The sequence below is a fragment of the Suricata suricatta genome, chromosome 7, assembly GCF_006229205.1.
Source record: "Suricata suricatta isolate VVHF042 chromosome 7, meerkat_22Aug2017_6uvM2_HiC, whole genome shotgun sequence".
Classification (NCBI taxonomy): Eukaryota; Metazoa; Chordata; class Mammalia; order Carnivora; family Herpestidae; genus Suricata; species Suricata suricatta.
This window is the reverse complement of record NC_043706.1, coordinates 69,084,630-69,110,828: the sequence shown is the minus strand read 5'-3', so window position 1 is coordinate 69,110,828 and position 26,199 is coordinate 69,084,630. Positions and strand designations below refer to the sequence as shown.

Below are 26,199 nucleotides of genomic sequence, written 5' to 3'. Positions count from 1 at the left end.
TTATAATTGAGGTATAACTGATATACAATAGTCTCAAGTGTACAAGATGACTGGACATTTGTATATATTGTGACACGATCACCACAATAAGTCTAGTTAACATCCATCACCACATAGTGTTATAATTTGTGTGTATGTGTGTATTGAGAACTTTTTTTTCTTTTATAGTTTATTGTCAAGTTGGTTTCCATATAACACCCAGTGCTCATCCCAACAAGTGCCCTTCTTCATGCCCTTTTTCCCCTCTCCCCCCACCCTCATCAACCCTCAGTTTGTTCTCAGTATTTAAGAGTCTCTTATGGTTTGCCTCCCTCGCTCTCCTTAACTATTTTTCCCCTTCCCCTCCTCCATGGTCCTCTGTTAAGTTTCTCCTTTCCCCATATGAGTGAAAACATATGGTATCTGTCTTTCTCTGCCTGACTTATTTCACTTGGCATAATACCCTCAACTTCCATCCACATTGCTACAAATGGCCAGATTTCATTCTTCCTCATTGCCATGTAGTACTCCATTATATATATAAACCATATCTTCTTGATCCATTCATCAATTGATGGACATTTAGGCTCTTTCTGTGATTTGGCTATTGTTGAAAGTGCTGCTATGAACATTGGGGTACATGTGCCCCTATGCATCAGCACTTCTGTATCCCTTGGGTAAATCCCTAGCAGTGCTATTGCTGGGTCACAGGGGAGTTCTATTGTTAATTATTTTAGGAACCTCCACACTGTTTTCCAGAGCAGCTGCCCCAGTTTACATTCCCACCAGCAGTGTAGGAGGGTGCCCGTCTCTCCAGATCCTCACCAGCATCTATAGTCTCTTGATTTGTTCATTTTAGCCACTCTGACCAGCGTGAGGTATCTCAGTGTGGTTTTGATTTGTATTTCCTTGATGATGAGTGACACTGAGCATCATTTCATGTGTCTGATGGTCATCTGGATGTCCTCTTTGGAGAAGTGTCAGTTCATGTCTTCTGCCCATTTCTTCACTGGATTATTTGTTTTTTGGGTGTGGAGTTTGGTGAGTTCCTTATAGATTTTAGATACTAGCCCTTTATCCGATATGTCATTTGCAACTATCTTTTCATATCCCATTGGTTGCCTATTAGTTTTGTTGATTGTTTCTTTTGCTGTGCAGAAGCTTTTTATCTTGATGAGGTCCCAATAGTTCACTTTTGTTCTTGATTCCCTTGCCTTTGGGGTTGTGTCGAGTAGGAAACTGCTGCAGTTGAGGTCAAGGAGGTTGTTTCCTGCTTTCTCCTCTAGGGTTTTGATGGTTTCCTGTATCACATTCAGGTCTAGAAAGAAAAATTCTTGGGGAGCGCCTGGGTAGCTCATGTGGTTAAGTGTCCGGCTTCAGCTCAGGTCATGATCTCATGGTTCATGAGTTCAAGCCCTGCATCAGGCTCTGTGCTGTCAGTGCAGAGCCTCTTTTCCCCTATGTCTCTTCCCCTCCCCTGCTTACACTTTCTTTCTCTCTCAAAATTAAATAAATGTTAAAAAAAATTTTTTTTAAAGAAAAGAAGTTAAAAATTCTTGGGCCCCACCTCAGACCTACTGAGCCAGAAACTCTCGGGTAGGGCCCAGTAATCTGTGCTTGGGCAAGCCTTCCAGATGATTCTGATGCATGCTCAAGTTTGAGAACCTGTGGCTCCCTGCTTTTAGTCTCACAGCTAGCTCCTCATGCTGTGGCCAGAGTGATCTTCCAAATTACCAGTTTAATTATGTCATTTGCCATTTTCTACAATAGTATTCAAACTATATGAACCCATTTTAAACAAAAAACTAAGACCTCAAATGTTAAATTAAATTTGTATTTTAATGTTATTTGAATTTGTGCAAACATAATATAGTTTTATAAAACTAGCATTAATTCCTTATATTTATCAAGCATATGTCAGTATTATCATTTTTTTCCAAAAAAGAACACAAAACCAGAACATTAAACAACATTAACTGGCAATCAGGGTTTTTTGACTTAATCACAATGTCCATTTAATAACAGAAAGATGCAGTGTTGGTCCTGGTTCTAGTTGCGGAACCTTGAGGAAGTTACTTATGCTCTCTGTGCCTCAGTTTCCACATCTGCAAAATGGATTTTCATAGGATTGTGAGAATTAGATGAGTTAATATACATAACTTTCCCAGGACAGAGTTGGCCACACAGAAAGCATTATAAGAGTTTGTTGCTGGGGCGCTTGGGTGGCTCAGTCGGTTAAGCCTCTGACTCTTGATTTTGGCTCAGGTCTCACAGTTCATAAGTTTGAGCCCCAAGTCAGGCTCTGTGCTGACAGCATGGAACCGCTTAGGATTCTCATTCTCCCTCTCTCTCTCTGCTCCTCCCCCTGCTTGCTCACACTCTCTCTCGCTCAAAATAAATATTTCTTTAAAAAAGAATTTGCTATTAATCATCATTATTACTAAGACTATTATACTACTGTAGCTAATACCAGTACATGTAAGCACAATACTGACCGCTAGGTATCCCCCAATATCCATTCTCTCTTTTTTCTACAGTAGAGAATCCCACCGTTTTAGCTGAGTGCATACCAACACAGACAAAGACTACATTTCCCAGCCTCCTTACCTCTAGGTGGGTTGATTCCTACCCTCTCCATGGAGAATAACCTCTAGGATACTGGTGGTAGAGATCTAAGAACTTCTGAAAAACACTTTCAACCAATTTTCCTTATTCAAGAGCACTATTCCCTTTATCCCTATTCCCAGAGGTACTTGGTGTTGCCAATTCCTCAGCCTTTGGGTAATTCTGCAACATAACTAGGCTGGTTCATGGCCACTCTGCTGCCCCTGGCTGGTTCTGTTTGTCCAAGCCTATTAAGCCCTTTACCTTCCAGCATCCAGTATTTTGTTCACGTGGTCTCCAATCCCTCTCTCCCCATCCTTGTGGATTCAGGCCTCTCCAAAAGAGGATCCCTTAACATTTTAGTGGAGTTTAGGGAAGGAACAAAAATAGATGCTTATGTTCAACTCTCTTTTTCCAGAACTCTCAGCTGCCATTTTCTATAAAAACTCTCCCAGTGCACCACTTAGTTTGCCCCCTGGCATTTAAATTCTGGCCTAAATAAAAGAAACAAAGTTACTAGGCACCTTCTTACATAGGTTTATATTGTTAGTTCATTCTTACACTGTTATTTTACTTACCCTATAATTACATTTTGGCCCAGTAAGTGTACTGGGATTTCCTTAAAGGCAGAGACCACATCTTTAAAGTTTTAGTACCTCCTAGAGCAGTAGTTCTCAAACTTGGCTGCACAGCTGAATCACCTGGGGCCTTTTAAAGCTCCAACACCCTGGCCACACCCAGAGCAGTAACTCAGAATCTCTGGGGTGAGACCTGAATGTCAGCCCTGTGCTGCTGTGAGAAGCAGCACCACTGTGAGCAGTGCTGGGGCTGCCTGGAGACCCACTGCAAATACTTACCCCACATATGCACACACACAACTGAAAGGCATCTACCTTCCTGGAAAGGCAGCTCTGATAAGCTCTTAAGGCACAGTAAAGTGGTCGCAGAAAAGAATCTGAGTAATCCCAGGACATAGCAAAGAAGTGCCTTTGCCCAAGACAAAGTTTAGAGGACACTTTAACAGTAGTCACTTACTCCCTGTGCCCACTGGTCAATGTGGCAATGGTTAAGGGTCAAGGGGGCCTTTCTCTGCTGAGCACACTTTGGCCCATCTCTGCCTTCATATCCCTTCATTACTTGTGAGCACTTGGCCTAGCAATCCAGATCACATGCTTAAAGGAACCCAGGGCTGTTTTGAGTGGCAACCTTCCAGTTCTGCAGAGACTATAAAACTGACCCAAACGAAGAAAACTGATGGAGTTGCCAGGCAGCAGAGACTCCAGAATATCTATATGGGAGAGGCTTAGGAGAAGCACTGTGGTTGGAGAAGAGAGCCAGAGGGCTTGTTCTGATCTTACATTTTCATAGCTACCCTGCTGTTTTAACTTAGATTTTATGTACCCATGAGATTGTTTGGGGGAAATTGTGAAGATTAAAGTCACCTCAAGCACCCCTGAGACCACAACATTAGCAAAAGCAGGAACCACAGATGCTGCACCATCAACAGAGGCCTCTTCATTTCCTTTGTTTGGCTGTCCTCCAGAGGATGAACACCAGGCCACGAATAACTGCACACACACAGCGATGGAGAGAAGAGGACAGGCAGGGCCAAACTGTGACAAACCACTAAAGCCTCCAAAAGGAGACCCATGGCGGGTGGAGTTGCCGTGTGATCCAGAGGGGAGAAAATATATCCAACGCTAGCCACTGGGCCTAATCCCGTTGGATTAGGAAAGGCTGTTGCTATTGAACAAAGCCTCTGCTAGAGACCACAAATAGATACAAATAATACCAGAGGGGGACCTGAATAAATGAAGCTGAACAAGGAAATCCTGACACGTTAGATCCATGACTTGCAGTGAGAAGAGTGGACCTACAACTCTTCAGAAGAACCATGTCCATTCTCTGAGCCTGTCATTCCTTGGAAGATGGCGAGGGAAGAGAGGGGACGTAGGGCGGGGGGTGACGGCAGCAGCAGTCTCCAGCTACGAGAAAAGTTACAGAGGGAAGCACTGGGCAGTAACATGGCTGTTGTTCCCTTAGTAAACTGGCTATTGAGAGCTAAGGATTACCTAGCCTAGAAAAACTGGGAGCAAATTTTACCTAAATTTTACTTCGCTGGGGCACAGACCCTGGTTCCTCTCCTGATTCGCTGTCAGCAGAGTTAGGGATAAATGAAGTAATTTGAGTCCAGAAGTCCAATCATTGTAGCCACAATATCTAACTTTTCTTTCTTTCTTTCTTTCTTTCTTTCTTTCTTTCTTTCTTTCTTTCTTTCTTTCTTTCTTTCTTCTTTCCTTCCTTCCTTCCTTCCATCCTTCATTTCCTTCTTTCTGTCTTTCTTTCTTTTAATTTGTCTTTGTAATCTCTACAGCCAACATGGGGCTTGACCCGATGATCAAGAATCGCATGCTACTCTGACTGAGCCAGCCAGGTGCCCCTAACTTTTCTCTTTTTATATAAAGAGTTAAAACACCATGAGCAGAGTTGTAACCTTCATTATTAAACGTAGAAAAGTAAAGTCATTATTTTATATAATTAAAATATTAATTACAGAGTTAATATTACAGAATTAAAAACAGAATAATTAAAAGCTCAACGGCTAAATGGTCCTTGGGAGGAACTTCCAGAATCTTTGACAAAAGAGAAAGGTGGTTCCTTCAGACAAATGACTGAGTTGCCCTAGCGGACTTAGGAAATTGTTGAGAACGCTATGGAACTTCTCTTTAATGTCTACCTATCAGTATTCAATTTAGATTTGACCAGATATAAGAGGGTGTATGCCATTTAAATGTTCCTTTCTTCCTTTTAAGAATTAACATGTTCCCAAAGTGATTTTTAAAGCTTCCTTTTGAATTCGAAGGAGCCCTCACTTCTTCCAGAACAAAATGCTCAAATTTAGCAGCTACGGTATCTTGATTAACTAAGAATGTAATACCATGTTTGTATTTCTGGCCTAGAAACTAGTGTCTTTGTTCCTGCTGGACTCCCCACTGGCAGAGACTTGGAGAGGAAAACATGAGGGTTAAATGAGCTGTGTGCCCAGAAATTGAGAGTGGGAGAAATCCCTTATTACCAATGATGCTTGAGTGTCCAGGAGCCAAAACTGCAGAAAAGAATCTTTTGGCTAATTTAAGGTTGGCCAGATGCCACCATTTCTGGCTGGTGGCCAGAGGACCTCGGGGGGAGAAGGATGGCAGAACGCCACCAGAGAAGGTCAAGCACTTCATTGCTAAAGCTGCCTTTGGGTGTAGCTGCTCACTAGGAAACTGAAAACTTTTTGTCCAACAAGTTTCCCAAGTGATTCCTTAGCACATGACATTTGCCAACCTTTACCTAACTGATCCCTTATCCTCTCTGCCAATCAAAGCAACCAAGAAATTTCATCTACACTAAATGGGAACAGAAAACAAAGCACTCGCTCCAATCCTCTAGGACTTTACATACAAGGCGTCGTTCAACAAATACCTGTTGGATGACATTAAGGCTATCTTCCATGCGGGGCTGTTTGTACTGGCTACTTCCAATTGGCCTGGAAAATCATTTTTCCTGGTGAATTTCATTATTACATGAATTTCTAACTGCACTGAAGTCGCTAAACAGTGGAATTCCAAGTCAGAAATGAAGTCCAGACTGTATAGCTATGGAATAACCTACACACTCAGATTCAAACCTCTTGAGACAGGTATGTGACCTCAGGTAACAGCTCACTATCTGAGCGCAGTGTCAACACAAGGCTAACGTGCCCATCAGACAAGTTACTTCTAGAAGGAAAAGCATTCTCAGTTGTAATTTAATGGGCTTTGTGACTGACTTCCTCAAGATGAAGAACACAGGATGGAGGAGGCCAGGGATTCCCAGATCTACAGCAATCTGAACTACATATGACAACTGTAATACTGCTAACCCCCTTCCACCCCTGGTCATTTCTGGGATTTAAAAAGAAAAGCCATATAACTCAAAAATTTTATTTGAATCAAATAAGCAGCAATTCTGAATATACAAAAAGTAAAAAAAATATCACTGGCTTTAATATGTAAAATTTAGAAAGCAAGCTATCCAAAATAAAACAATTAATAATATGTAGGGCCTCTAAATTCAAAAAAACTAAATACCGAAGAAAATTGTGTGTTCTTCTCATTGCCAAAAGTACCAGTCTAGGGGCGCCCGGCTGACTCAGTCAGTAGAGCATGTGACTCTTGATCTCAGAGTAATGGGTTCGAGCCCCACATTGGGTGTGGAGATTAAAATAAAACCTTAAAAAAAAAACAAAAAACAGTACCAGTCTGGAAGAGGATATTCATATGACTTGACACCATATTTAAATCGGAAGCTAATTTTGCAACATCATCCTTAACATTTAGGACATATGATATATGTCATACTGGACAGTGAAAGTGTAAAACGAAAAAATCTCTTACTCTCTTTAAAGTGTTCTCAATATAGTTTCATTTTTCTAATTCTTAATTGTGATGTTTATAAAAATAGGACTTAATTTTTTACATTCTGACAATAATCCCATTTTTTCTGGTCTCCTTTAATTCAAGCCTATCTCCTAAGCCCTGCTGGTGCTCACACTTGATAATTTTAAAAGTTTGCCATTGTCAAATAAGGCGGAGAAAAACTGGCTTAAGGGCATTATACTCGGATGCTCAAAATGTCAGAGAGAACACCTGTTGGCGGCTCTAACATTTACTGCTTAATCAACTACGGAAAAACAGAAAAACTAGTTGAAGCAGCAGCTGCCACCCCAGAACAACTTAATGCACTAATCAGAAAACGTGTTCACAAAAGAATCACAAAAAGAAGTCTTAAGAACTTTTTAATAGGGGTTATTGATGGCTACTGATGGGTTATTCCTACTCCATGAATAATCAAAGCCCTTAAGCATTGTTCATTAACATTTCTTTTATATTCCTTACATTCTTCATGTTTTATAGGAGTTGCTCATGCACAAGTAGAAGGAAAAACAATATAATGCACAAAGCTCAGAACTGGGTTCGGGGATGCTTGAGCTTGGGATCTGGCTCACTCACCACTCAACAGTTCGGTAATATCTGCCCTCTCAGAGCTTCCATTTCTAGATTCTGTGGAGGACTGGTCAGGGTTTCTCAGCCTCAGCACTACGGACGTTACGGGAGGGCGGCGGCGGCCCTGAGCACTGTAAGACAGTTATCAGTATCACTGACCTCTCCCTACTGCATGCCAGCAGCAACCTCCTGTTGTGACAAACATGTCTCTAGACTCCTGTCCCCAGGAGTGCAAAATACCCCCCCGCTGAGAACCACTGGACGAGATATATCCTCACTTTCTTTCCAGCTCTGATATTCTACAAAATATATAAAATCTTACTTTCTTAAACGTTATTTGTTAAGATACTGGTCAGCATGCCAATTGTGAGACATGATTTTGATTGACAAAAATTGAAATACAATAACAATTTGTACCAATTTTAATTTTAGTAGGTTCTAAAGTCTTTTGGGAATGAAAATTCACAAAAGGACAGCAAAACAATCATAAGGGAAACTAATGTAAATGAAGTATATCTCAGTAAGACTTTCGTCCCATTTTCTAGGGTAACGCCTTCGACTGGATAAGAGAGATAAAGAACACATTTAATATTCCTTTTTTTTTTTTAATCTAGCTCTATCCCATATATATATATACTTTGAGAAAACAAAGGGTCTTGTGGGGCACCTGGGTGGCTCAGTCGGTTAAGTGTCTGACTTCAGCTCAGGTCATGATCTCACAGTTCATGAGTTTGAGCCCCACATCAGGATCTGTGCTGATAAGCCTTCATGAAGCCTGCTTCAGACTGTGTCTCCCTCTCTCTCTGCCCCTCCCTGCTCATACTCTTTCTCTCTCAAAAATGAATAAACATTAAAAAAATTGGGGGGGGGGGTGCCTGGGTGGCTCAGTGGGTTAAGTGTCCGGCTTCGGCTCAGGTCATGATCTCACAGTTAGTGGGTTCGAACCCCGCTTCGGGCTCAGTGCTGACGGCTAGCTCAGAGCCTGGAGCCTGCTTCAGATTCTGTGTCCCCCTCTCTCTCTGACCCACCCTTGCTTGCACTGTCCCTCTCTGTCTCTCAAAAATAAATAAAACATTAAAAAAAAACCTGTGAACTCAGAAAATAATTTTTTTAAATATAGAAAACAAAGGGCCGTGTAATACCAGAAGCAATTTAAAGTGCCTGACTTTTGGAAAGAAAGACACTTAAAGCTAACGATTCTTCTAAAATGTTTTTATATACATATTAGGAAAAGAGTGTACACCATTTTAATACCTGTTTTTACTCCAAATTCATGGAACACTTAAATATCTTACAACCTATGTTCGGAGTTCAACCTGCTATGAAGTCATAAATGTATATACTTCATAGGGAAAATAAATCATGTACTCCATTTCCCTCAAGAATCGCCATTATTTTACCAAGTTTTTTCTACAGTAAAATTAGTTTCAACTGCGGAGAAGCCAAGCCCTCTTTCACAGACTGACATTCCTGACATTATCCTGACATCCGGGAGGATGATTATCACCCAAATAATCCTTTCTCTGCAGCAGGTCACTTTTTCTGTTGAAGAGGTTAATTTCATAATTCATGTAAAAGTATAGGAGACTTGTCAAAAGATTTTCCCCTCCATCCCCCAAACTGAAAACTTACACTAAAAGAGGGACTTACGAAAAAATTAAGGGCCTAATGTGCTCACAATTCTCAAAGGACAGAACAATTGTTTTACACATAAAACCCCTAAATATAAAGGAAATTGAAACATAAAGCAAGTGTGCTCCTCTTTTGAAAGAGAGACACAAGCACAAGGAATACCAAAATATGTGCTCACGAGGAACATCCAGCCCTTTCCTTTACTGATGAGGCCACAGAGGCTGAAAATCAGCTCCCAAATACTGGCATATTACAGAGAAGAACGTGTCTTCTCCACATGCCTGCTCTAGTTCTCCCTCCCGAACCCACTGTATTCAAGTGTCTGGTTATACAATTTCTATGATATTTACAAAAGAAAACAAATAAGCAGTTATATTCGTTTTCCCAAGCTGCTAGGACAGGCCACAGTTGTGGCGTACAGGAATGAATCCAGTAATGGAAAATCATCAAATCCCATGAAAAGGCAGATGTTTGGGCCAGTAGACTAATTCGGCAAGTCCTCTGCTATTCCTTTTCTCACCTAAGTTTCCTCCAATAAGTGGACCAAACCAGAGCCTCCGAACCACAGCCCAGCAGCATTCACGTTAATGCAGAATAGTGTTAAATAAAAACATATGCTAAACTTGACATACCAGAGTGTTAGGTGACTAAAAAACACACACAATATATGTACAGAATGACGATAATGAGGACAGATTCTGTGTGACATGTGGAATCTGTCTTATATAAATGAAAGGACGTGTGACATTCAACATAAAATCACACATACCCTAAAAAATTAACTACTTTTTGAACTGCCCTCTCCTACCCACTGCTTCTCAGGAACACATCTAGTTCTAACTCTTCTCCCGAGCAAGGAATCCCTTGCTTAAAGAGGCTAAAGCGGACGTTTGGTGTGCAATGTGTTAAGGAAGTCATACTATCTAATTTCAGTTTTCAAACCACCCTCATTATTTTGTTCCATCAAAGGACAAGGAAGGAGAAACGTGGTTGGAGGGTGCTATACTCACTCATCTGGATTGTCTGGAGCACAGAAGAGCTCCCGCTCTCTTCTTTTTTCCATTGCGTGCTCCCTAATTACACAGCTCTCTTTCTCTTTAATATTAAGTAGTATTCAGCATCACAATATTAAGTCAGTAACCTGCAAGTCTTCAAATTCTCCCTTCTGATGGCATTGAAAAGGCTCCTCCGCAGTTCCAGAGTACTGGCACCCGCCAACACGGCCAGTCTCATTTCAAAGTGTAGGCTGCCACCTACCGACTGGGATCCATTCTCTCACCACTCCACTCCTCCCCGGAAAGCTAAACAATTTCTTCAAGATGTCCTTGGCTAAGCCATTTTACGCGATGTGTTCAACTATATCAATATAATCTTTAAGTACAAATGCTTTTAACTTCAAAAAACACTAGGCAGACATGTTTCTGAACAGCTAAATACCCTAGCCTCTACTCAAAAAGGCAGAGAATTATTTTTAAATGTGGCAAGCTATTTTTTAATATAGAAAAAGTTCTGTTTTAATATCTCTCTCTCCACCATTTCCCTTATTCTTTACTCCTAAAACCTGAAGCTCGCTCCTTCTCATTAGAGAGAGCTGATTTGATTATTCGCATTAATCGATCTGTAAATTATTCAAAACTTCAAGTCATAGTTCTAAAGCGCTTAGAATACTTCTTAGCAGCTGCTGACAATAAAGCTAAAAGCTAGCCCTTTAATTAGCTCAGCACTGTCGCAGAAACATAAATCTTCACATGCCCTCTAGTAGTAAAGGGCTTTTTCAAGTGAGAGTTTCCCCGTTTTAACTTTTTTAAAGAAAAAAAAAATCAGGGGCACCTGGGTGGCTGAGTCAGTTAAGCGTCCAACTTCAGCTCAGGTCATGATCTCACAGTTTGTGGTTCAAGCCCTGCACTGGGCTCTGTGCTGACAGCTCAGAGCCTGGAACCTGCTTCAGACTCTGTGTGTCCTTCTCTCTCTGCTCCTCCTTCACTCATGCCCTGTTTCTCCCTGTCTCAATAATAAATAAACATTAAGAAAAATTTTTTTAAAGAAAAAAATCAGACCAACCAAACACCATTAAAGGGAAATAAGAAAATCCCCTCTCTGAGGCAGTAGGCCTCTCGGTGAGAGGGTGAAGGGTAAGTTCACTCAACCACATTCACTTCATAAGCACTGCCGGACACCAGGAGCTAGGGATGCACAATGACTTAAATATCTGTTGCCTTGCAACACAACCTGCAATACGTAAAACATGAAATCGGAACAGTGAAAACTCATGCTTGGATCCGCCTGGGAGGGTCAGGAGGAGCTTCAGAGGGGAAGCTTCTGAAGGCAAAATTGGAGCACACCAGGTAGCCAGATGGGAGAGAGAGATCCAAATGGCGTGTGCAGAAGAAGAGACATGGAAAAAAAGACAGAGGCTCAGAGAAAACATCTAGCAATTCAATACCAGTAAAGAATAAAATAAAATGAATGAGGTCAGGTAGATAGGCAGAGGGCAGAGCTCAGAGTCTTTCATACATCCCGCCAAAAAACGTGCCTTGGAGAATGATCACAGCAAAGTAGGGACTGGAGGGAGGGTGACTGCTAAGAAAAGGGATAAACATGTCAAATCAGGAAGGATTAAAAATCTGAAAGCAGAACAGGGAAGTAAGAAAAGAAAGGAGAGACCATATTGGAGACAAGCTGTGAAGATGAATTTGTGGGACGTGACTAGGGGTGAAGGATGAGAAAGGAGGAAAAGACTAGAATCCCCCCAGTTTCTGGCTCAGGTAAAATGGATAGTGTGGTATGTTCACCGAGATAGGAAATGCAATGGGAGCCATGGATTTGCTGGGTGGAGTTTGAAAACCGGAGTTTGGAAATGCTGAGTCCGAAGAGGCTGGAACACTGGGGTGAAGGTGTGCCGTGGTACAATGAATACACAGATCTGAAGTCCAAGCCAGACGTCTAGGCTGGATTTAGAAAATCTGAAGTCACTTGCGTGTGAGCAGCGGGGAACATGGATGAATGCCCCAGATGGAATGGGTACAGTGAGAAGAGCACCATGGATGAGAGAGAACCTGGCTGGCGGCCAACAGAAGACTGGCCAGCTTGAATAAGCACTCAGCATGCTACCGCACTGGCTCAGGCAAGGCAGACTAGCGAGGGCTCGAAGCCGCTCAGAAGCCTAGCTACACCAGATGTAGACAGGACCAAGGAAACAAAAGTACAATTTGTCCTCTGGTTTCCAGTTCCACATGCAAGGAGCTTGGAAGTAGCCCTCTGTCCTAACAGCAAGCGAAAAGCTGAACAGACTAAAAAATCAACAACTCTTCTTGGATCCATAAGGCAGGGGGACCCAGGGGGTCCTAAAGAGACAGACAGATGAATATAGGGAATCTTGACTTATCAGAGACAGAAGAGCTAAGATCACAGCAAGAGCCAGTGCCAGGAGAGGAAAACTTGAACTATACTTGAGGAATTGATAGAGGTTCAGTGTGTACAAGTCTGAGAGTTAAAAACTCCAAGGAGTCCAGTCATAGAGAGGCCTCCACAATTCTGTAAGGGTCTCCTCCAGGAGCGCTGATAAACATTGGAGAAAAATCCCCTCTTGCTTCCGGCTGGGGAAGCAGACAAGGAACCATTTTGAAATTTGCCACAGCACTCCCTTCTTTTTTTTTCTTTTAATGCTTATTCATTTTTGAGAGAAAGCATGAGCATGAGCAGGGGACGGGCAGAAAGAGAGGGAGACAGAGGATTCAAAGTGGACTCTGAGCTGACAGCAGCGAGCCCCATGTGGGGCTTGAACTCACAAATTGCAAGTTCATGACCTGAGCCAAAGTCAGACACTCAACCTACTGAGCCACCCAGGTGCCCCATAGTATTCCCTTCTTAAAAAGGCCTGACCTCAAATGAAACCAGTTACCTAGAGCCTAATCTGCCAAGAATGTATAATCATGGGGGAAGGAAAATAGCCAACTCCACTCAGCTCCATCCATCCTGTCCCATCTAAGAGGGAAGAAAAAACACTGTGAAATTCACAGTCCAGAGGCACAGGCTCAATAAAGGACTTAGACCTATCACAGTACTATAGAACACTTCCCTTCCCCATACACCTCACTCCCACATCCCAAAAGGCCTATTTCCAGCAATTTCTTTTACCCAGTGCATCATGTCCAGCTATCAAGAGAAAATTACAAGGCATACCACAAAGCAAAAATTACAATTTGAAGAGACAGAGTAAGCATCAGAACCAGACATGGCAGGGATTGGCATTATCAGACCAGAAATTTAGAACAACCATAATTAATATGCAAAGGGCTCCAATGCATAAAGTAAACAGCATGTAAGAACTGATAGGCAATGTAAGCGGAGCTAAAAGTCCTAAGAAAACAAAAGTATAAGTCTATGTTTCAAACAGTTAATATATGCAAATATACTCTGATATATTCAAATACGGTCTAGACATGTATATATACCATATACCAAGATGAGTACCATGTTTTTTTTCATACTCTGGAAGGGTGGACAATTTTTATGTTCTCCTTTTGTGCTTTTCTATATTTTCCAAATTTTCTACAATGCATATGCATTGCTTTTGAAATAAGTGTTTAAATAAATGTTCTAATAAATGTTTTAATTTTTTTTTAAAGAGCTAAAGTTTGTAGGAGTCTGACTCTGCTGGAACTAATTTGGATAGTGTCAGGTAGCTGAGATTGGCCCAACCATCTCAAAATCTAAACAGCTATTAGTAACAGGAGATAGGAGAGGAACAGGACTCAGAAAATCAACCTGCTATAAAGAGAAAAGAACTTCCTGGTAAGCAAGATGGACCACACCATGCTATCTTAGATCCAAGATAATATAACCTCAGAGAAGAAGAAGGAACAACAATTAGAAAAAAAAATTGCAAAGACCTTCCCCAATTCCTTGCACACACCTATGAGTTTTAGAGCGCGGTGGCAAAGGTAAGAAGAAAGGTAGGTGTCAACTCATCCCTCTGAACATAAGTGCTTTGCTGACTTCCAGATTAGTTAAGACTCAGAGAAGAAATGAAAAGTCAAGTCACCTCAAAGTCACCCCTAACAATAAGGAGTATAAATACATTCCTTAACACAGCAAGCCAGGGCGGGGCAGGGGAGGGGACGCTGGGATGGGCCAAAATGCACTCTAACAGTTTGAAATCTGAGTCAAATGAAATGAGTGAAAGCAGTAGGCAGAAATCAATCACATGCCAAGCAAAAGGTATCAATCAGCCGAGGAAGGATAATGGGATGGTTAATTTTATGGGTCACTTGGCTAAGTGATGGTGCCCAGTTATTTGGTCAAATACCGGCATAGATATTACCATGAAAGTATTTTTTAGATGTGATTAACATTTTAATCAGTAGACTTTCAGTGAAGCAGATGACTCTTCATAACACGATGGGCCTCACCCAATTATGTGAAGGTCTTAGGAGAAGTCAGGTTTCCCAAACAAGAAGAAATTCAGCCTGAAGACTGCAACCCAGAAACCCTGCCGGGGTATCCAGATTGAGGGCTTGCCCTACAGAGTTCAGACTTGCCAGCCCCCTCACCTTGTGAGCCAATTCCTTAAAAAATAAACTTTTCTCTCTCTCAGTACAGATATAGGTGTAGGCAGATAGATAGAGGTATGGACACACATTATAAATATACAGAGGTGCATATACAATACTCTATCACACATATACAGATACAGCTATGCAGATATACCTTAATACTTCTAATTATCTGGAGACCAGTGATTAATACAGGTAATAAAAGATGAAATCTATTAACAGAGACCAATTGTGCAGAATCTTGACCTAGAGGCAACGGAACTGAAACTGGCTAAGGGAGGCAGTAGTGAGAGATCAGAGCTTCCTCGATTTGAATAAAATAATAAACAGTATATTTAGTAAAAATTATTTTGGTATCTACAATATGTGTGATATGAACCAGGTCAGAGGGATGCTTCAGTTAGAACACATTGAAAGAGGGGCACCTGGGTGGCTCAGTCGGTTAAGCATCCAACTTCATCTCAGGTCATGATCCTGTAGTTCGTGAGTTCAAGCCCCTCATCGGGCTCTGTGCTGACAGCTCAGAACCTGGAGCCTGCTTCAGACTCTGTGTCTCCCTCTCTCTCTGCCCTTCCCCTGCTAGTGCTCTGTCTCTCTCTGTCTCTCTCTCTCTCTCTCTCTCAAAAATAAATAAACATTAAAAAATTAAAATCCTTTAAAAAAAAAAAAAAGAACATATTCAAAGAACTCTAGACCAAAGGATTCTGTGGATGGTTGTGGAAATGGAAAAAAAACCAAAACCAACAACTCTCTATACAATAAGGATATGGCAAACAATTTAACAGACATATCCTGTATATTCAAGATATTTAAATAAAAGTTATACAGGAATACTACTCATATATAAAGATGTTAACTTACCATATTTGTCTCGCAAACCAACAGTACATCTAAAGACTCCACCAAAGGCAACATCTTCACCAAATATTACTGAAAAACAATGTTTAAAGAACATATTTGATAATCCCTAAATGATACTAACAATGAAAACTAAGTAATTTCAATGTGAACATTTTAAATCAGAAAACAGAAAGAGACCAAAGGTTTAAAATAAGGCTTCTAAACTTCAACATTACTGACATTCTGTACTGGATAATTCTTTTGTTATAACAGCCCTACAGTGTAGATATATAGCACCAACTGCTCCCTACCTTGGGGGTGACAGCTGCGCCCCCACACACAGTCCTAACAGCCAAAAGTGTCTGCAGACATTGTTAAACATGAGAGGACGAAAGGGGATTAAACTCACCCCAATTGATTAAGAACCGCCAATCTAGGATGTCATTTTGTTTTACCCATTAAGAAAATGAGGCCAGAGGTGCCTAGGGTGGTTCAGTCAGTTAAGCATCCAACTTCGGCTCAGGTTATGACCTCACGGTTCATGAGTTTAAGCACCCCATCAGGCTCTGTGCTGACAGCTTGGAGCCTGGAGCCTGCTTTGGATTCTGTGTCTCCCTCTCTCTACACACCCCCTCATGCTCTATCTCTCTGTCTCTCAAAAATAAATAAACATTTTAAAAAATAGATAAAAGAAAAAAATAAAAGAAAATAAAATAAAAAAGAAAATGAGGTCAGAGTAGTACAGTAACTTGGCAAGCCAGAAAGAAAGCCAGAAGCAGAACTTTGACTCACACTCCAGGCTCGAGTGCCTGGCCAGTGGTTTGCGTTCAGGCATGGTATACAATGAAAGTCAGCAATCTGAAGGGCTGAAGGAAAAGCATTCCAAGCTGAGAGAACAGTCACAAATAGGAAAAGGACCTGGATCATGTGAAAGGAAGCAAGTATGGTGGGACATAGTGAGCAAGGCAAAGAAAATAAAAATGGGTGTTCATAGAGCTGAATTCTATTCCTATTAATGCACCTGACCAGCTTTGTGAACCTCAAAGAAACGATTTTTTATTATTTACTCAAGATCATTCTCAGATGGCATGCAAACAAAACAAACTCTAATCATCCACTACTGTAGCTCTTACTTCCTCCTAACAAATAACCCGTTCTTCACTTGACCTTAAAACTAGGGATTTTCAGGGGCACCTGGGTGGCTCAGTCGGTTAAGCATTTGACTTTGACTCAGGTCATAATCTTACAGCTCATGAGTTCGAGCGCCGCATCAAGCTCTGTGCTGACAGCTCAGAAGCTGGAGCCTGCTTTGGATTCTGTGTCTCCCTCTCTCTCTGCCCCTCTCCCATTCATACTCTGTCTCTTTTTCAAAAATAAATAATAAAACATTAAAAATTTTTAATAAAAAAAAACTACGGATTTTCAAGTGGGAGTCCAATATATATATATTTACATGTATTTACATTTTCATATATATTTTTATATATTTAAATATATTTATATATTAATACATAGAAGTAAAGCCAATCAAATTTAGAAAACATACAGCAGGACAATTGTTTTTTACCAATGATTAAATCTGATGAGCTAGTTATTTATAAATATTAAAATTACTTCCAAAAAATCTTATAACTTGAATGTATCTCAAAGGACAGCATGGAATCAAATCCTCGTTTCATAAACAGATTCATAAATCTGAATGAAGTGGTACTTCCCATTTTTTTCTATATGCTGGAGAAACAGAAGTCCCCAGTAGGTATTAATCCAGAAAGTATTAATATAATATCAGAATCACACATACTATGGGGAAAAAGTTGACTTGAAGATGTTAGATATACATGAGAACTAATTCACCATGAATTGATTTAAAAAATGTGTTAATAGCATAATCTGATAATTTAACCTTAATCATTTGACCAGATCTTTTAAAAATTTTCAGATAGATGTAATGTTAACCACTGAGCTGCAGACCCAATATTTCCAGCACATTTTTGATTCTGAATTAACACACCGACCACAGTCAAGCACAAAGGAGTTTTACCTGCAGTAGGATCCTTAGCCAATGAGTTATCCAAGGCACTTGTTATCGCCTGGAAAAGATTCATTTTCTGAGTTTGCCCTGTAAAAATTTTAAAAAAATTTTTAAGTAACATTTCCTAGATTGTAAAATATATTAAAAACAACCAGTTTCTTAACAGTTGATTACAACATGACTAAAACCGTGTAGAAAGGAAAGTATAGAATATACTATGTGAATTTATTGGATTATTCACAATGATGCTGGTTCTGTGGAAAATACAAAAGCAATACAGACTTCAGTGTTTGACCACCAAGCAAAACTTAATTAAACACATATTAAACAATTAAAAAACAAATCTAAAAAAGGAAAACTGAATATAACCAAGTCACCAAGTGTGTATAGACAATAAATAAAAGCCAGAAAAGAGAACCAGACATAGTGAAAGTGGTCTGGAATGATATTTGTTGAGAATATAAGCTCTAGGGACACCTGGGTGGCTCAAATAGTTGAGCGTCCAACTTTGGCTCAGGTCATGATCCTGAGGTTCATGGTTTCAAGCCCTGCATTGGGCTCTGTGCTGAGAGCTCAGAGCCTGGAGCCTGCTACGGATTCTTTGCCTCCCTCTCTCTCTGCCACTTCCTCTCTCTCTCTCTCAAAAGTAAATAAACATTAAAAAAAAAAAAAAAGAATATAAGCCTTGAAAACACATGTGATTCAAGGAATGTGTTAAATATACCAGTAACGGCAAATGGTCATGGCCCATAAGACAATGAAAAAGGCTAATGATAAACTTCAGCACTCAGAACGTGCTGGTGTTTAGAGAATACAGTATATATTTCCCATGCCTCAACACACCAGACCTGGTCCTTCCTACGGTGTCACTGCTGAAGTAGAATCTCTGCAAGCCAACTTCTAGCTCCTTAAATAGGTAGATAGGATGGTTAAATGGAACAATACATGTAAAGCAGAAGAGTGCCCAACACAGTACATGCTGAACAAGTATGAGTTATTTATTGTTAGAATCTGGATGTTGTTCATGCCCTTCATCTTGACCTTGGCATTATTCTGAATGGTAGAAACTTTAACAAAGTTCCAAATGTTGCAATTCAGAAACATCATTACTTTAGAGCTTTAAGTCTTGGTGCTGCCCAGGACCCACAGACATCCCAGAACTTTCGGTCAGCTCCTCTCCAAAAGCACTCTTCAGGATGGAGAGAGGCTTCTGCCTGAATCTTCTCTAATCCACAGGCCATCTTCATTTTCACCCGTGGCTAGCCATGCTGGTAGCAAATTCCTTGAACACCTGCTAATTTCCCTGACTACTGTTCCATCTAATCTCTGTACTCCTCGGTAACCTGGTGTGTCCCAAAGCCAAGGTCTAATTTACAGTGTGGGTCACAACAGCTACTGCTGTTGCCATTAACCCTGTGGTTGTGACATATATGCTGGTCATTCATCCTTTTCCTGTAGACTCACCTTCATCCCAAGCACAGCCTGGATCCACAGCAGGCTCGGATCTATGACACCTCCATCTTCCAATATCCACTGAGACTCAACCTTCTGACTCTACCTGCTCTGACCAAAGACATCACTCTGACCCCTTCCACACTGCTGAATGCCCAGGCTTCAGGTCTTGGCAATACCCATTCAAATCTGCCATGCTGCCATCTGTGCCAAGCATAAAGGCCTGTTTCTACTCTTATTTTTGGTGGGGATAATAGGAATTCATTCAAGAAAGTACAGGACTATTATGTTATATATGCCAAAGGATACATAATTCATATACATAAAGGATACATAATCACATGTCTGTGATGATTTCAAAATTTCTTTTTCTTCAGGCTAAGGCTGTATCATTTAATAGATGCTTGCCTTAAATCCTCCTCCATGCTATAAAAACTCTTTAATAATGTTTATTGGTACCCAGCATCAGATGATAATGGTTTAGGGCAAACTTTCCCATTCTTTCTTACATTTCCTAAAGTCATTTTTTTTGTCTATTATGATTTTCATAGCTAAGAATCTAAGGACAATAAAAATGCCTAACCACCTTAGGTGGTATTTATTTCAAGTATGCTGACCATCTGAATGAATCCTGAATGCCTCCGAGACATCTTATTTCATTTTTATTCAATAAGTTTTAAGGACAAAGGAAGCAAAGGCTTAAACAATAAAAAAACATACCAAGTAAATCTGGAATGTATTTCTTAATTACCACCAAGAATTTACTCATGTTGTATGAAAACAATTTATAAGTAAGAGTATTAAAGGTTTTATGTCCACGTAAGCACAAAACCTTCCACTCCTGAATATTTTGTTTTTCAGATTCAAAATGTGAGGGGTTTGGATTAACTGCTATTCCGCCGGATGCTTTTAAAAGACTTAAATAATTTTAATACAGTAACATCTACTTCCAATTTTTTTTAAGTGGCAGTATGACCTGTAAATGGATCAGGAAGAAATCACAAATTATTCATAGGTAGGATTATTTTAAATATTTATTTCCCTTAGAATTACTTATTCTCCTACAGGTTACATTAAAGACCATTGATAAGACATTGATATGACAAAGTATGTCCCTGAGCACATCTAACTATGAGCATAAAACATTATTCAACACTGCTGCCCAATCATGCAATTACCAACAGCAGTAATGGCTGCTAACCCAGACTGTCAACTCTTCTTCCCCAGGCAGAAAGTTATAACAAAACAAAAATATACACAACGGTGCAATTTCCCTAGTCCAGGATATGCTAAGGGCACTCATTGGTAAGACACAGCTTCATGGCTGGAAGTGAGCCGCTCACTTGAAATGATCCTAAGCAGGGCATGTGAAAAAACAGGCCATCATCATTGCGACAAAGATAAAGTGGCAGGTAATGCAGGGTCGGTGGAATATGAGGAACACAATAGAACATAAGCCCTAAGAAGTCACGAATTCTTATCTGTTTTTGATCAGAGGTATATGCTCAGTGCTCATGACAATGTCTGACATGTAGCAGGTGCTCAAAAAATACTTGTGGAATGAATGACTGAACAAATGAACATACGAGGCTGGCTCAATAAAGATCAAATCTAAAAAGCAAATTGCTAATCAACCACTTAAGGAGATGCAATAGGATAAAATGTCTACCAATGTTACAATTCAAAGACTGCAGGAGAAGAGGAATGAGACCGAAGCAAGACTGCAATAGCACCTTCAGTTATTCTGAATAACTATGCAGTATGTGGTAGCATTGAAGAGAGAAGCCTCCCACAGAGCTAGCGCATCTAAGACAAACAAGGGCAAATGAGTGCCCAAGGAGCAGTCTCCAGAAATAAGTTGGGTCAACAGCAGGGCCTGTTGTTAAACAGTAAGTGTGTTTATAGTTAGATCCTGAACAAACAAAAACACACAGCTATGGGGGCGCCTGGGTGGCTCAGCTGGTTAAGCATCTGACTCTGGATTTCAGCTCAGGTCATTACGGTTGGCAGGATCGAGCCCCATGTTAGCTCTGCGCTATAAGCACAGAAACCTGCTTGTGATTCTCTCTACCTCTCTTTCTGTCCCTCCCCCGACTCATATTCTCCCCCCGTCTCAAAATAAATAAACATTTTTTTTAAAATACACAGCTATGATATGGAAAGTTAGAGTCTACTTTCAGAAACCAGTTTCTGCCAGCACTGGCCCTCTTCTGAGCTTCCTAGTCCTTGGTAGTACAGCATTTTCCTGTCATAGTCCTTAGAAACCTCAGCATTTAGTGCCTAACACAAACATGACAATCAGTATATGCCTGTTGAGGTATGATGGGTGATTTTAGTGGGATAATTTGGCATTAACCACACTGCGAAGTGGAAACTACCTATTTTCCCCCAACACAACTTCTTCCACCCCACCAGATGCCTGTTCTTCAGGAATCCCTTTCTATGTGCCAGGTATGTACCTCTAACTCACTCTAATCCGTATTATGGGATTTCCCAAACTAACCCATAAAGCAAGTTTCATGGAACATTCAAATATCAGGAACAGGACCTTTATATTAATATATAAATGAAGGATCTATAAACACAAATGCCTGTTAAGGTGCCAATAACAGGAGAAGAGGCACCTGAGGCCACAATTGGGAGGACCTAAGAAAGCTTAAAGCTAAAGAGACTATGGCTAGGAGCCTGGGGTCCCCATCTCAGGGCACCTGGTAACTCATGTCGTGGTATGACAAACTACAGTTGTTTCTGTCCCTTTAGCTGGATACTTCTCTCCTCAGTCTCTTAATGCTTTTTAAACTCTTCTGTATGCAGGTCACTCCCAAATGAGTATCTCTAATTCAGACTCCTCCTCTGAATTCCTGACTTACATCCAACTATCACCAATTCCCCACTCCAGTGTCAGGCTTTTCTAACTCAGCAAGCACACAACTGAAGGCTTGGTGTCTGCTCCCAAAACCAGTCTTTTGCATCTTAGCAAACAGCACCATTCTCCATCTCAGCATCCAGGCCAGAAATTGAGGAAGTATCCTTGAATGTCTTCCTTTTATTTATTCCTTATATTCAATCCATCCAATCCTGCTTCCAAATAGATCACTTCCAACATATAGCTTAAAGTCTAGTACTACCAACCATGTCCTAATTCCTGAACTCACCATGTCTTTCCTGTTTCTGAAAAGCACCTCCTAATGGCCTTAGTCAGCTCTGGCTTCTATAACAAAATACCACACAGATTAAGGGGCTTGAACAACAGGAACTTATCTCTCACTGTTCCAGAGGCTGGCAAGTCCAAGATTAAGGTGAGTAGTTTGTAGAAGGCATCTTCTTGCTGTATTCTTGTAAGATAGAGAGATAATCTCTCTCGTGTCTTTTCTTATAAGGGCTCTAATCCCACTCATGAAGCTAATTAGCTCCCAAGGACCCCACCTCCAGATACAATCACATGGGGGATTAGGGCTTCAACAAAGGAATGGGGGGAAGGGGAATGACAAATTCAGTCCAGAGGACCACCTCCTCACTTCTACTCCTTCATCCCTCATTCATCAAAGAGCTACTATAATAAGCCCTAAAAAGTAAGGTGTATCACGTTACTCCTCTGCTCAAAATCCTTCCAAGTTCTCTGACTGCGCCTGGAATAAAGCCTTACTCATCACCGTGTCCTCAAAGCCCTGTTTTATCTCATCCCTGTTCACTTCAAAAGTCCTACTTAGCACCACTGTCTCCAAGGCTCACCACCTGAGTCTTCTCTCAGTTCCATCAAACCAAGCTCCCTGCTACATCAGAACCTTTACCCATGTTGGATCCTCTGCCTGGCCCTTCCTTCACACCTCCCTGGATATTCCTTCCTGATCGCTTAGAGGCTGCTTAAATACTACCTCTTCTTAGGGGACTGGTTAGGGCTCTATTATTCTCTTCCCTAGCACCTGAACATGTCTTGCAGGTCATTTTTTAAATTTGGGATTGAGGGGCACCTGGGTGGCTCAGTCAGTTAAGCAGCCAACTTTGGCTTAGGTCATGATCTTGTGGTTTGTGAGTTCAAGCCCCACATTGGGCTCTATACTGACAGCTCGGAGCCTGGAGCCTGCTTTGGATTCTGTGTCTCCGTCTCTCTCTGACCCTCCCTGCTCACATTCTGTCTCTCTGTCTCTCAAAAATAAATAAATGTTAAAAAAAAATTTTTTTAATTGGGGATTGGTTTAAGTATGCATTTACTTGCTATTTTTTGTCCATCTCCCCCACTAGGCTTCAAATTCCATGAGGACAGATCCATATTCATGTGTTTTGTGCTAAGTACTTAGCACAAAGTTTGGCATCCAGGAGAAAATTAAAATGCAAAGACTGAATAAAGAACCCTACACACACACACACACACACACACACACACACACAACTGCCTAACATCAGGAGCAGGGAGAGACCCAGATGTGTTCTTGGGGAGCAACACAGAGCAATGAAGGCAGCACACAAACTGGCATAATCATGCAGGCCTGGCCTGGCCACTGGGAAAGTTACTTAACCATGACATTCCTCTGCCTCCTCCATAAAACAGGGATAGTATCTAATGTATACGGCCAGTGTGAGAACTGTGGGAAATGATTACTATCAAACGTCAAATATTTGCAAGCATCTATTCTAGGATCGGGAGACCGAATCTAGCCAACCAGTACCAGGCACCAATAATTACGTGGCTTATCTCGCTGAGTCCCCCCAGCAATGCTCTGAGGCAAGACAGATGAAGAAAAGAAAGCTCATGAAGACTCATAAACACGGCCAACCTCACAATGCTAAGTTGCAAAGCGGGGCCCAAATTTAGACACGTTTGACTCAAAATCCCCAGCTCTCAGTTTCCTTGTAATATTGCCTCTAGAAAGTTACAATTTCCCAAATGATGGCAGAAATGGAGTGCAGATGGGATGAAAAATAGAGCAGAGGAAATACAGCCAATAATACTATAATGATGGCATATGCTGACAGACTGTGACCTTCCTTACCTGGGTGAGCACTGAGTGGTGTATAGAATCTGAATCAATATGTTGGACACCGGAAACGAGAAAAAGGTGAGGGGGATGAGGTGAGAAACTATCAAGCAAGTTCCTGGACAATAAGTAAAGAAACTTGGAGGTTGGTAAATCACAGTAAAAAAGGAGGACAGGAGTCTCTGTTCAAATGAGATGCAAAAGATGCAGCAAATTTGGGGAGAGCCAGGTTTGAGGTATGGTTAGGAGGGGGCACAGTGTGGTGTGCTGTGCGAATAATGCAGGAGACAGGGAGGCTGAGTGCTCAAGGGCGTGGCCTCTCAGAGCAGACTGAGCATGCGACTCAAAACTGAAGCCTGGCTTCCCCTCTTACAGATAGTGTCACTTGGGGAAGTTTGGGTTTTGTTTTTCCAAGTTTATATTTAAATTCCAGTGAGCTAACTAACATGTCCTATTAGCCTCACATGTAGGATTTAGTGATTCATCATTCCCATGAAACACCCAGTACCCATCACCCAAGTGTCAAAAAGTAGAGTTTAACCTCTTTGTATCTAAGCTTCTTTACTGTAAAATGTGGATAACAAAGTATCTGTCACGGCACTGCTATATGAGGATTAAATGAATTGCTAACGAAGCCAAGATGGCAGAGTGGAAGGGAGCTCTGTAAACTTTGTCTTTCCCATCGATCGAACTGAGAAGGACATTGCTCTCATCTGCAAGAGCGGAAGGAGAAAATACGGACTCCAGAAGGAAGAGAACCTGAAGGATACCTGAGTGAGTGAGTGCGAACTGGGGAGATTGGAAAATGGGCCAGCCGGAGACGGGCAGGGGAGGTGGGAGCCCCAGTCCAATGCGAGGCAAGCGCGCGGAGCCCGAGCGACAAAGGGAAGAGACAGAGAGACTGAACACGCTCATAGTACTGTCGCTGGGGAAGAGGTAAAGAACGCTTAACTGTGCTTGGAGAAGCTCACTCCATAGATACCTGCTGGGCAGCCTAAATCTCGAACCCAGTTGGCGCAAGGGAAGGAACAGCTTCCAGCCCAGTGCCATCTTGGCAAGGAGTCGGCCACCACTGCAGTGGCGGTGTCAGGGGTGCTCACTTCGACCTCGGTTTTGGGAGTGGGAGCACGCACCTCATTTCCACAGCGCATCTCGCCCCCAGCATTGGCCACGCGAACCCTGAATCCCAGGTGCCAACAGGGGGGAGAAAATAGCCCCCACCTCTACATGATCCCTGCAGAGAGTTGGTGGCGGTGGAAACCAGGGTGCGCGCCCAGGCTACAGGAGCTCCCAGCTCATTTCCAGCAGCTCAGGCAACAGCTACGCCCTCATTCCTCCCCAAACAGTAATGCGATCCCTGCGAGGGGTTGGGTCTGCGATGGTGCACAGGCACATCACCTCCTGCTGCACATCTCACCTCAGGCAGGGGCAGCCGAAATCCCAGCCTGAGCCAAGACAAATTGATTCCTCCCCCTAGAAGCCAGCAACCAAAACAAAAACATCTCATGTGTGGTAGCATAAAAAGTACATGGACTGGAACTTTGAACAGAGGCAGGCCTTGAAAATACAACTTGGCTCAACCGCGGCAAAAGGAGATCGGACTCATTAGAATGGTCTACAGTTCTTGTTCAGCAAAGCTTGGTGAGACACCTGCCTATCTAATCTCTGCAGACACCAAGGCGGAGCCTCTGAGAGCAGTCTCCAAGACCTACCACATCAAACACCGCCTACCCAAGAGGGGGAGCTGCCATTTTGGGGGGTTCTTTTAGTTGTTGTTGTTGTTGTTGTTTTTGCTTTTTTTAATAATTTTTTTCTTTTTTTCTTCATTTTTTCTTTTCACTTTTTTCTTTACGTATTTGTTATTATTATTATTTTTTTTACTTAAATTTTTAAAAACTTTTACTCCTTATTTTTCTTTCTCCTTTCCCCCCCTTTTTTTTCTCCTTCCTTCTTTATATAGGAGAATATATCTCATCCCTACCGCTCCCCTCAACTGGTCATACACTTTTAGACTGTCCACTGTCCTTTGTTGTCTCTAACGCCCTTTAATTTTTTTTTAATTTTTTTTCTTCTTTTTCTTTATCTTTTCTTCTTCTCCT

General features: G+C 41.4%; 1 protein-coding gene across 3 annotated transcripts in view; it reads right to left on the bottom strand.

Moving 5' to 3' along the window:
- The window catches only part of BCKDHB (branched chain keto acid dehydrogenase E1 subunit beta), a 215,422-nt gene that overhangs the window by 183,075 nt on the left and 6,148 nt on the right, over positions 1-26,199 (bottom strand). For all 3 annotated transcript variants that reach the window (XM_029945196.1, XM_029945195.1, XM_029945197.1), the window contains exons 2-3: positions 17,682-17,759; positions 15,662-15,730 (exon numbers count right to left, since the gene is read on the bottom strand). In XM_029945196.1, the coding sequence (XP_029801056.1) occupies positions 15,662-15,730; positions 17,682-17,759 (147 nt within the window). The remainder of the gene's footprint in view (positions 1-15,661; positions 15,731-17,681; positions 17,760-26,199) is intronic.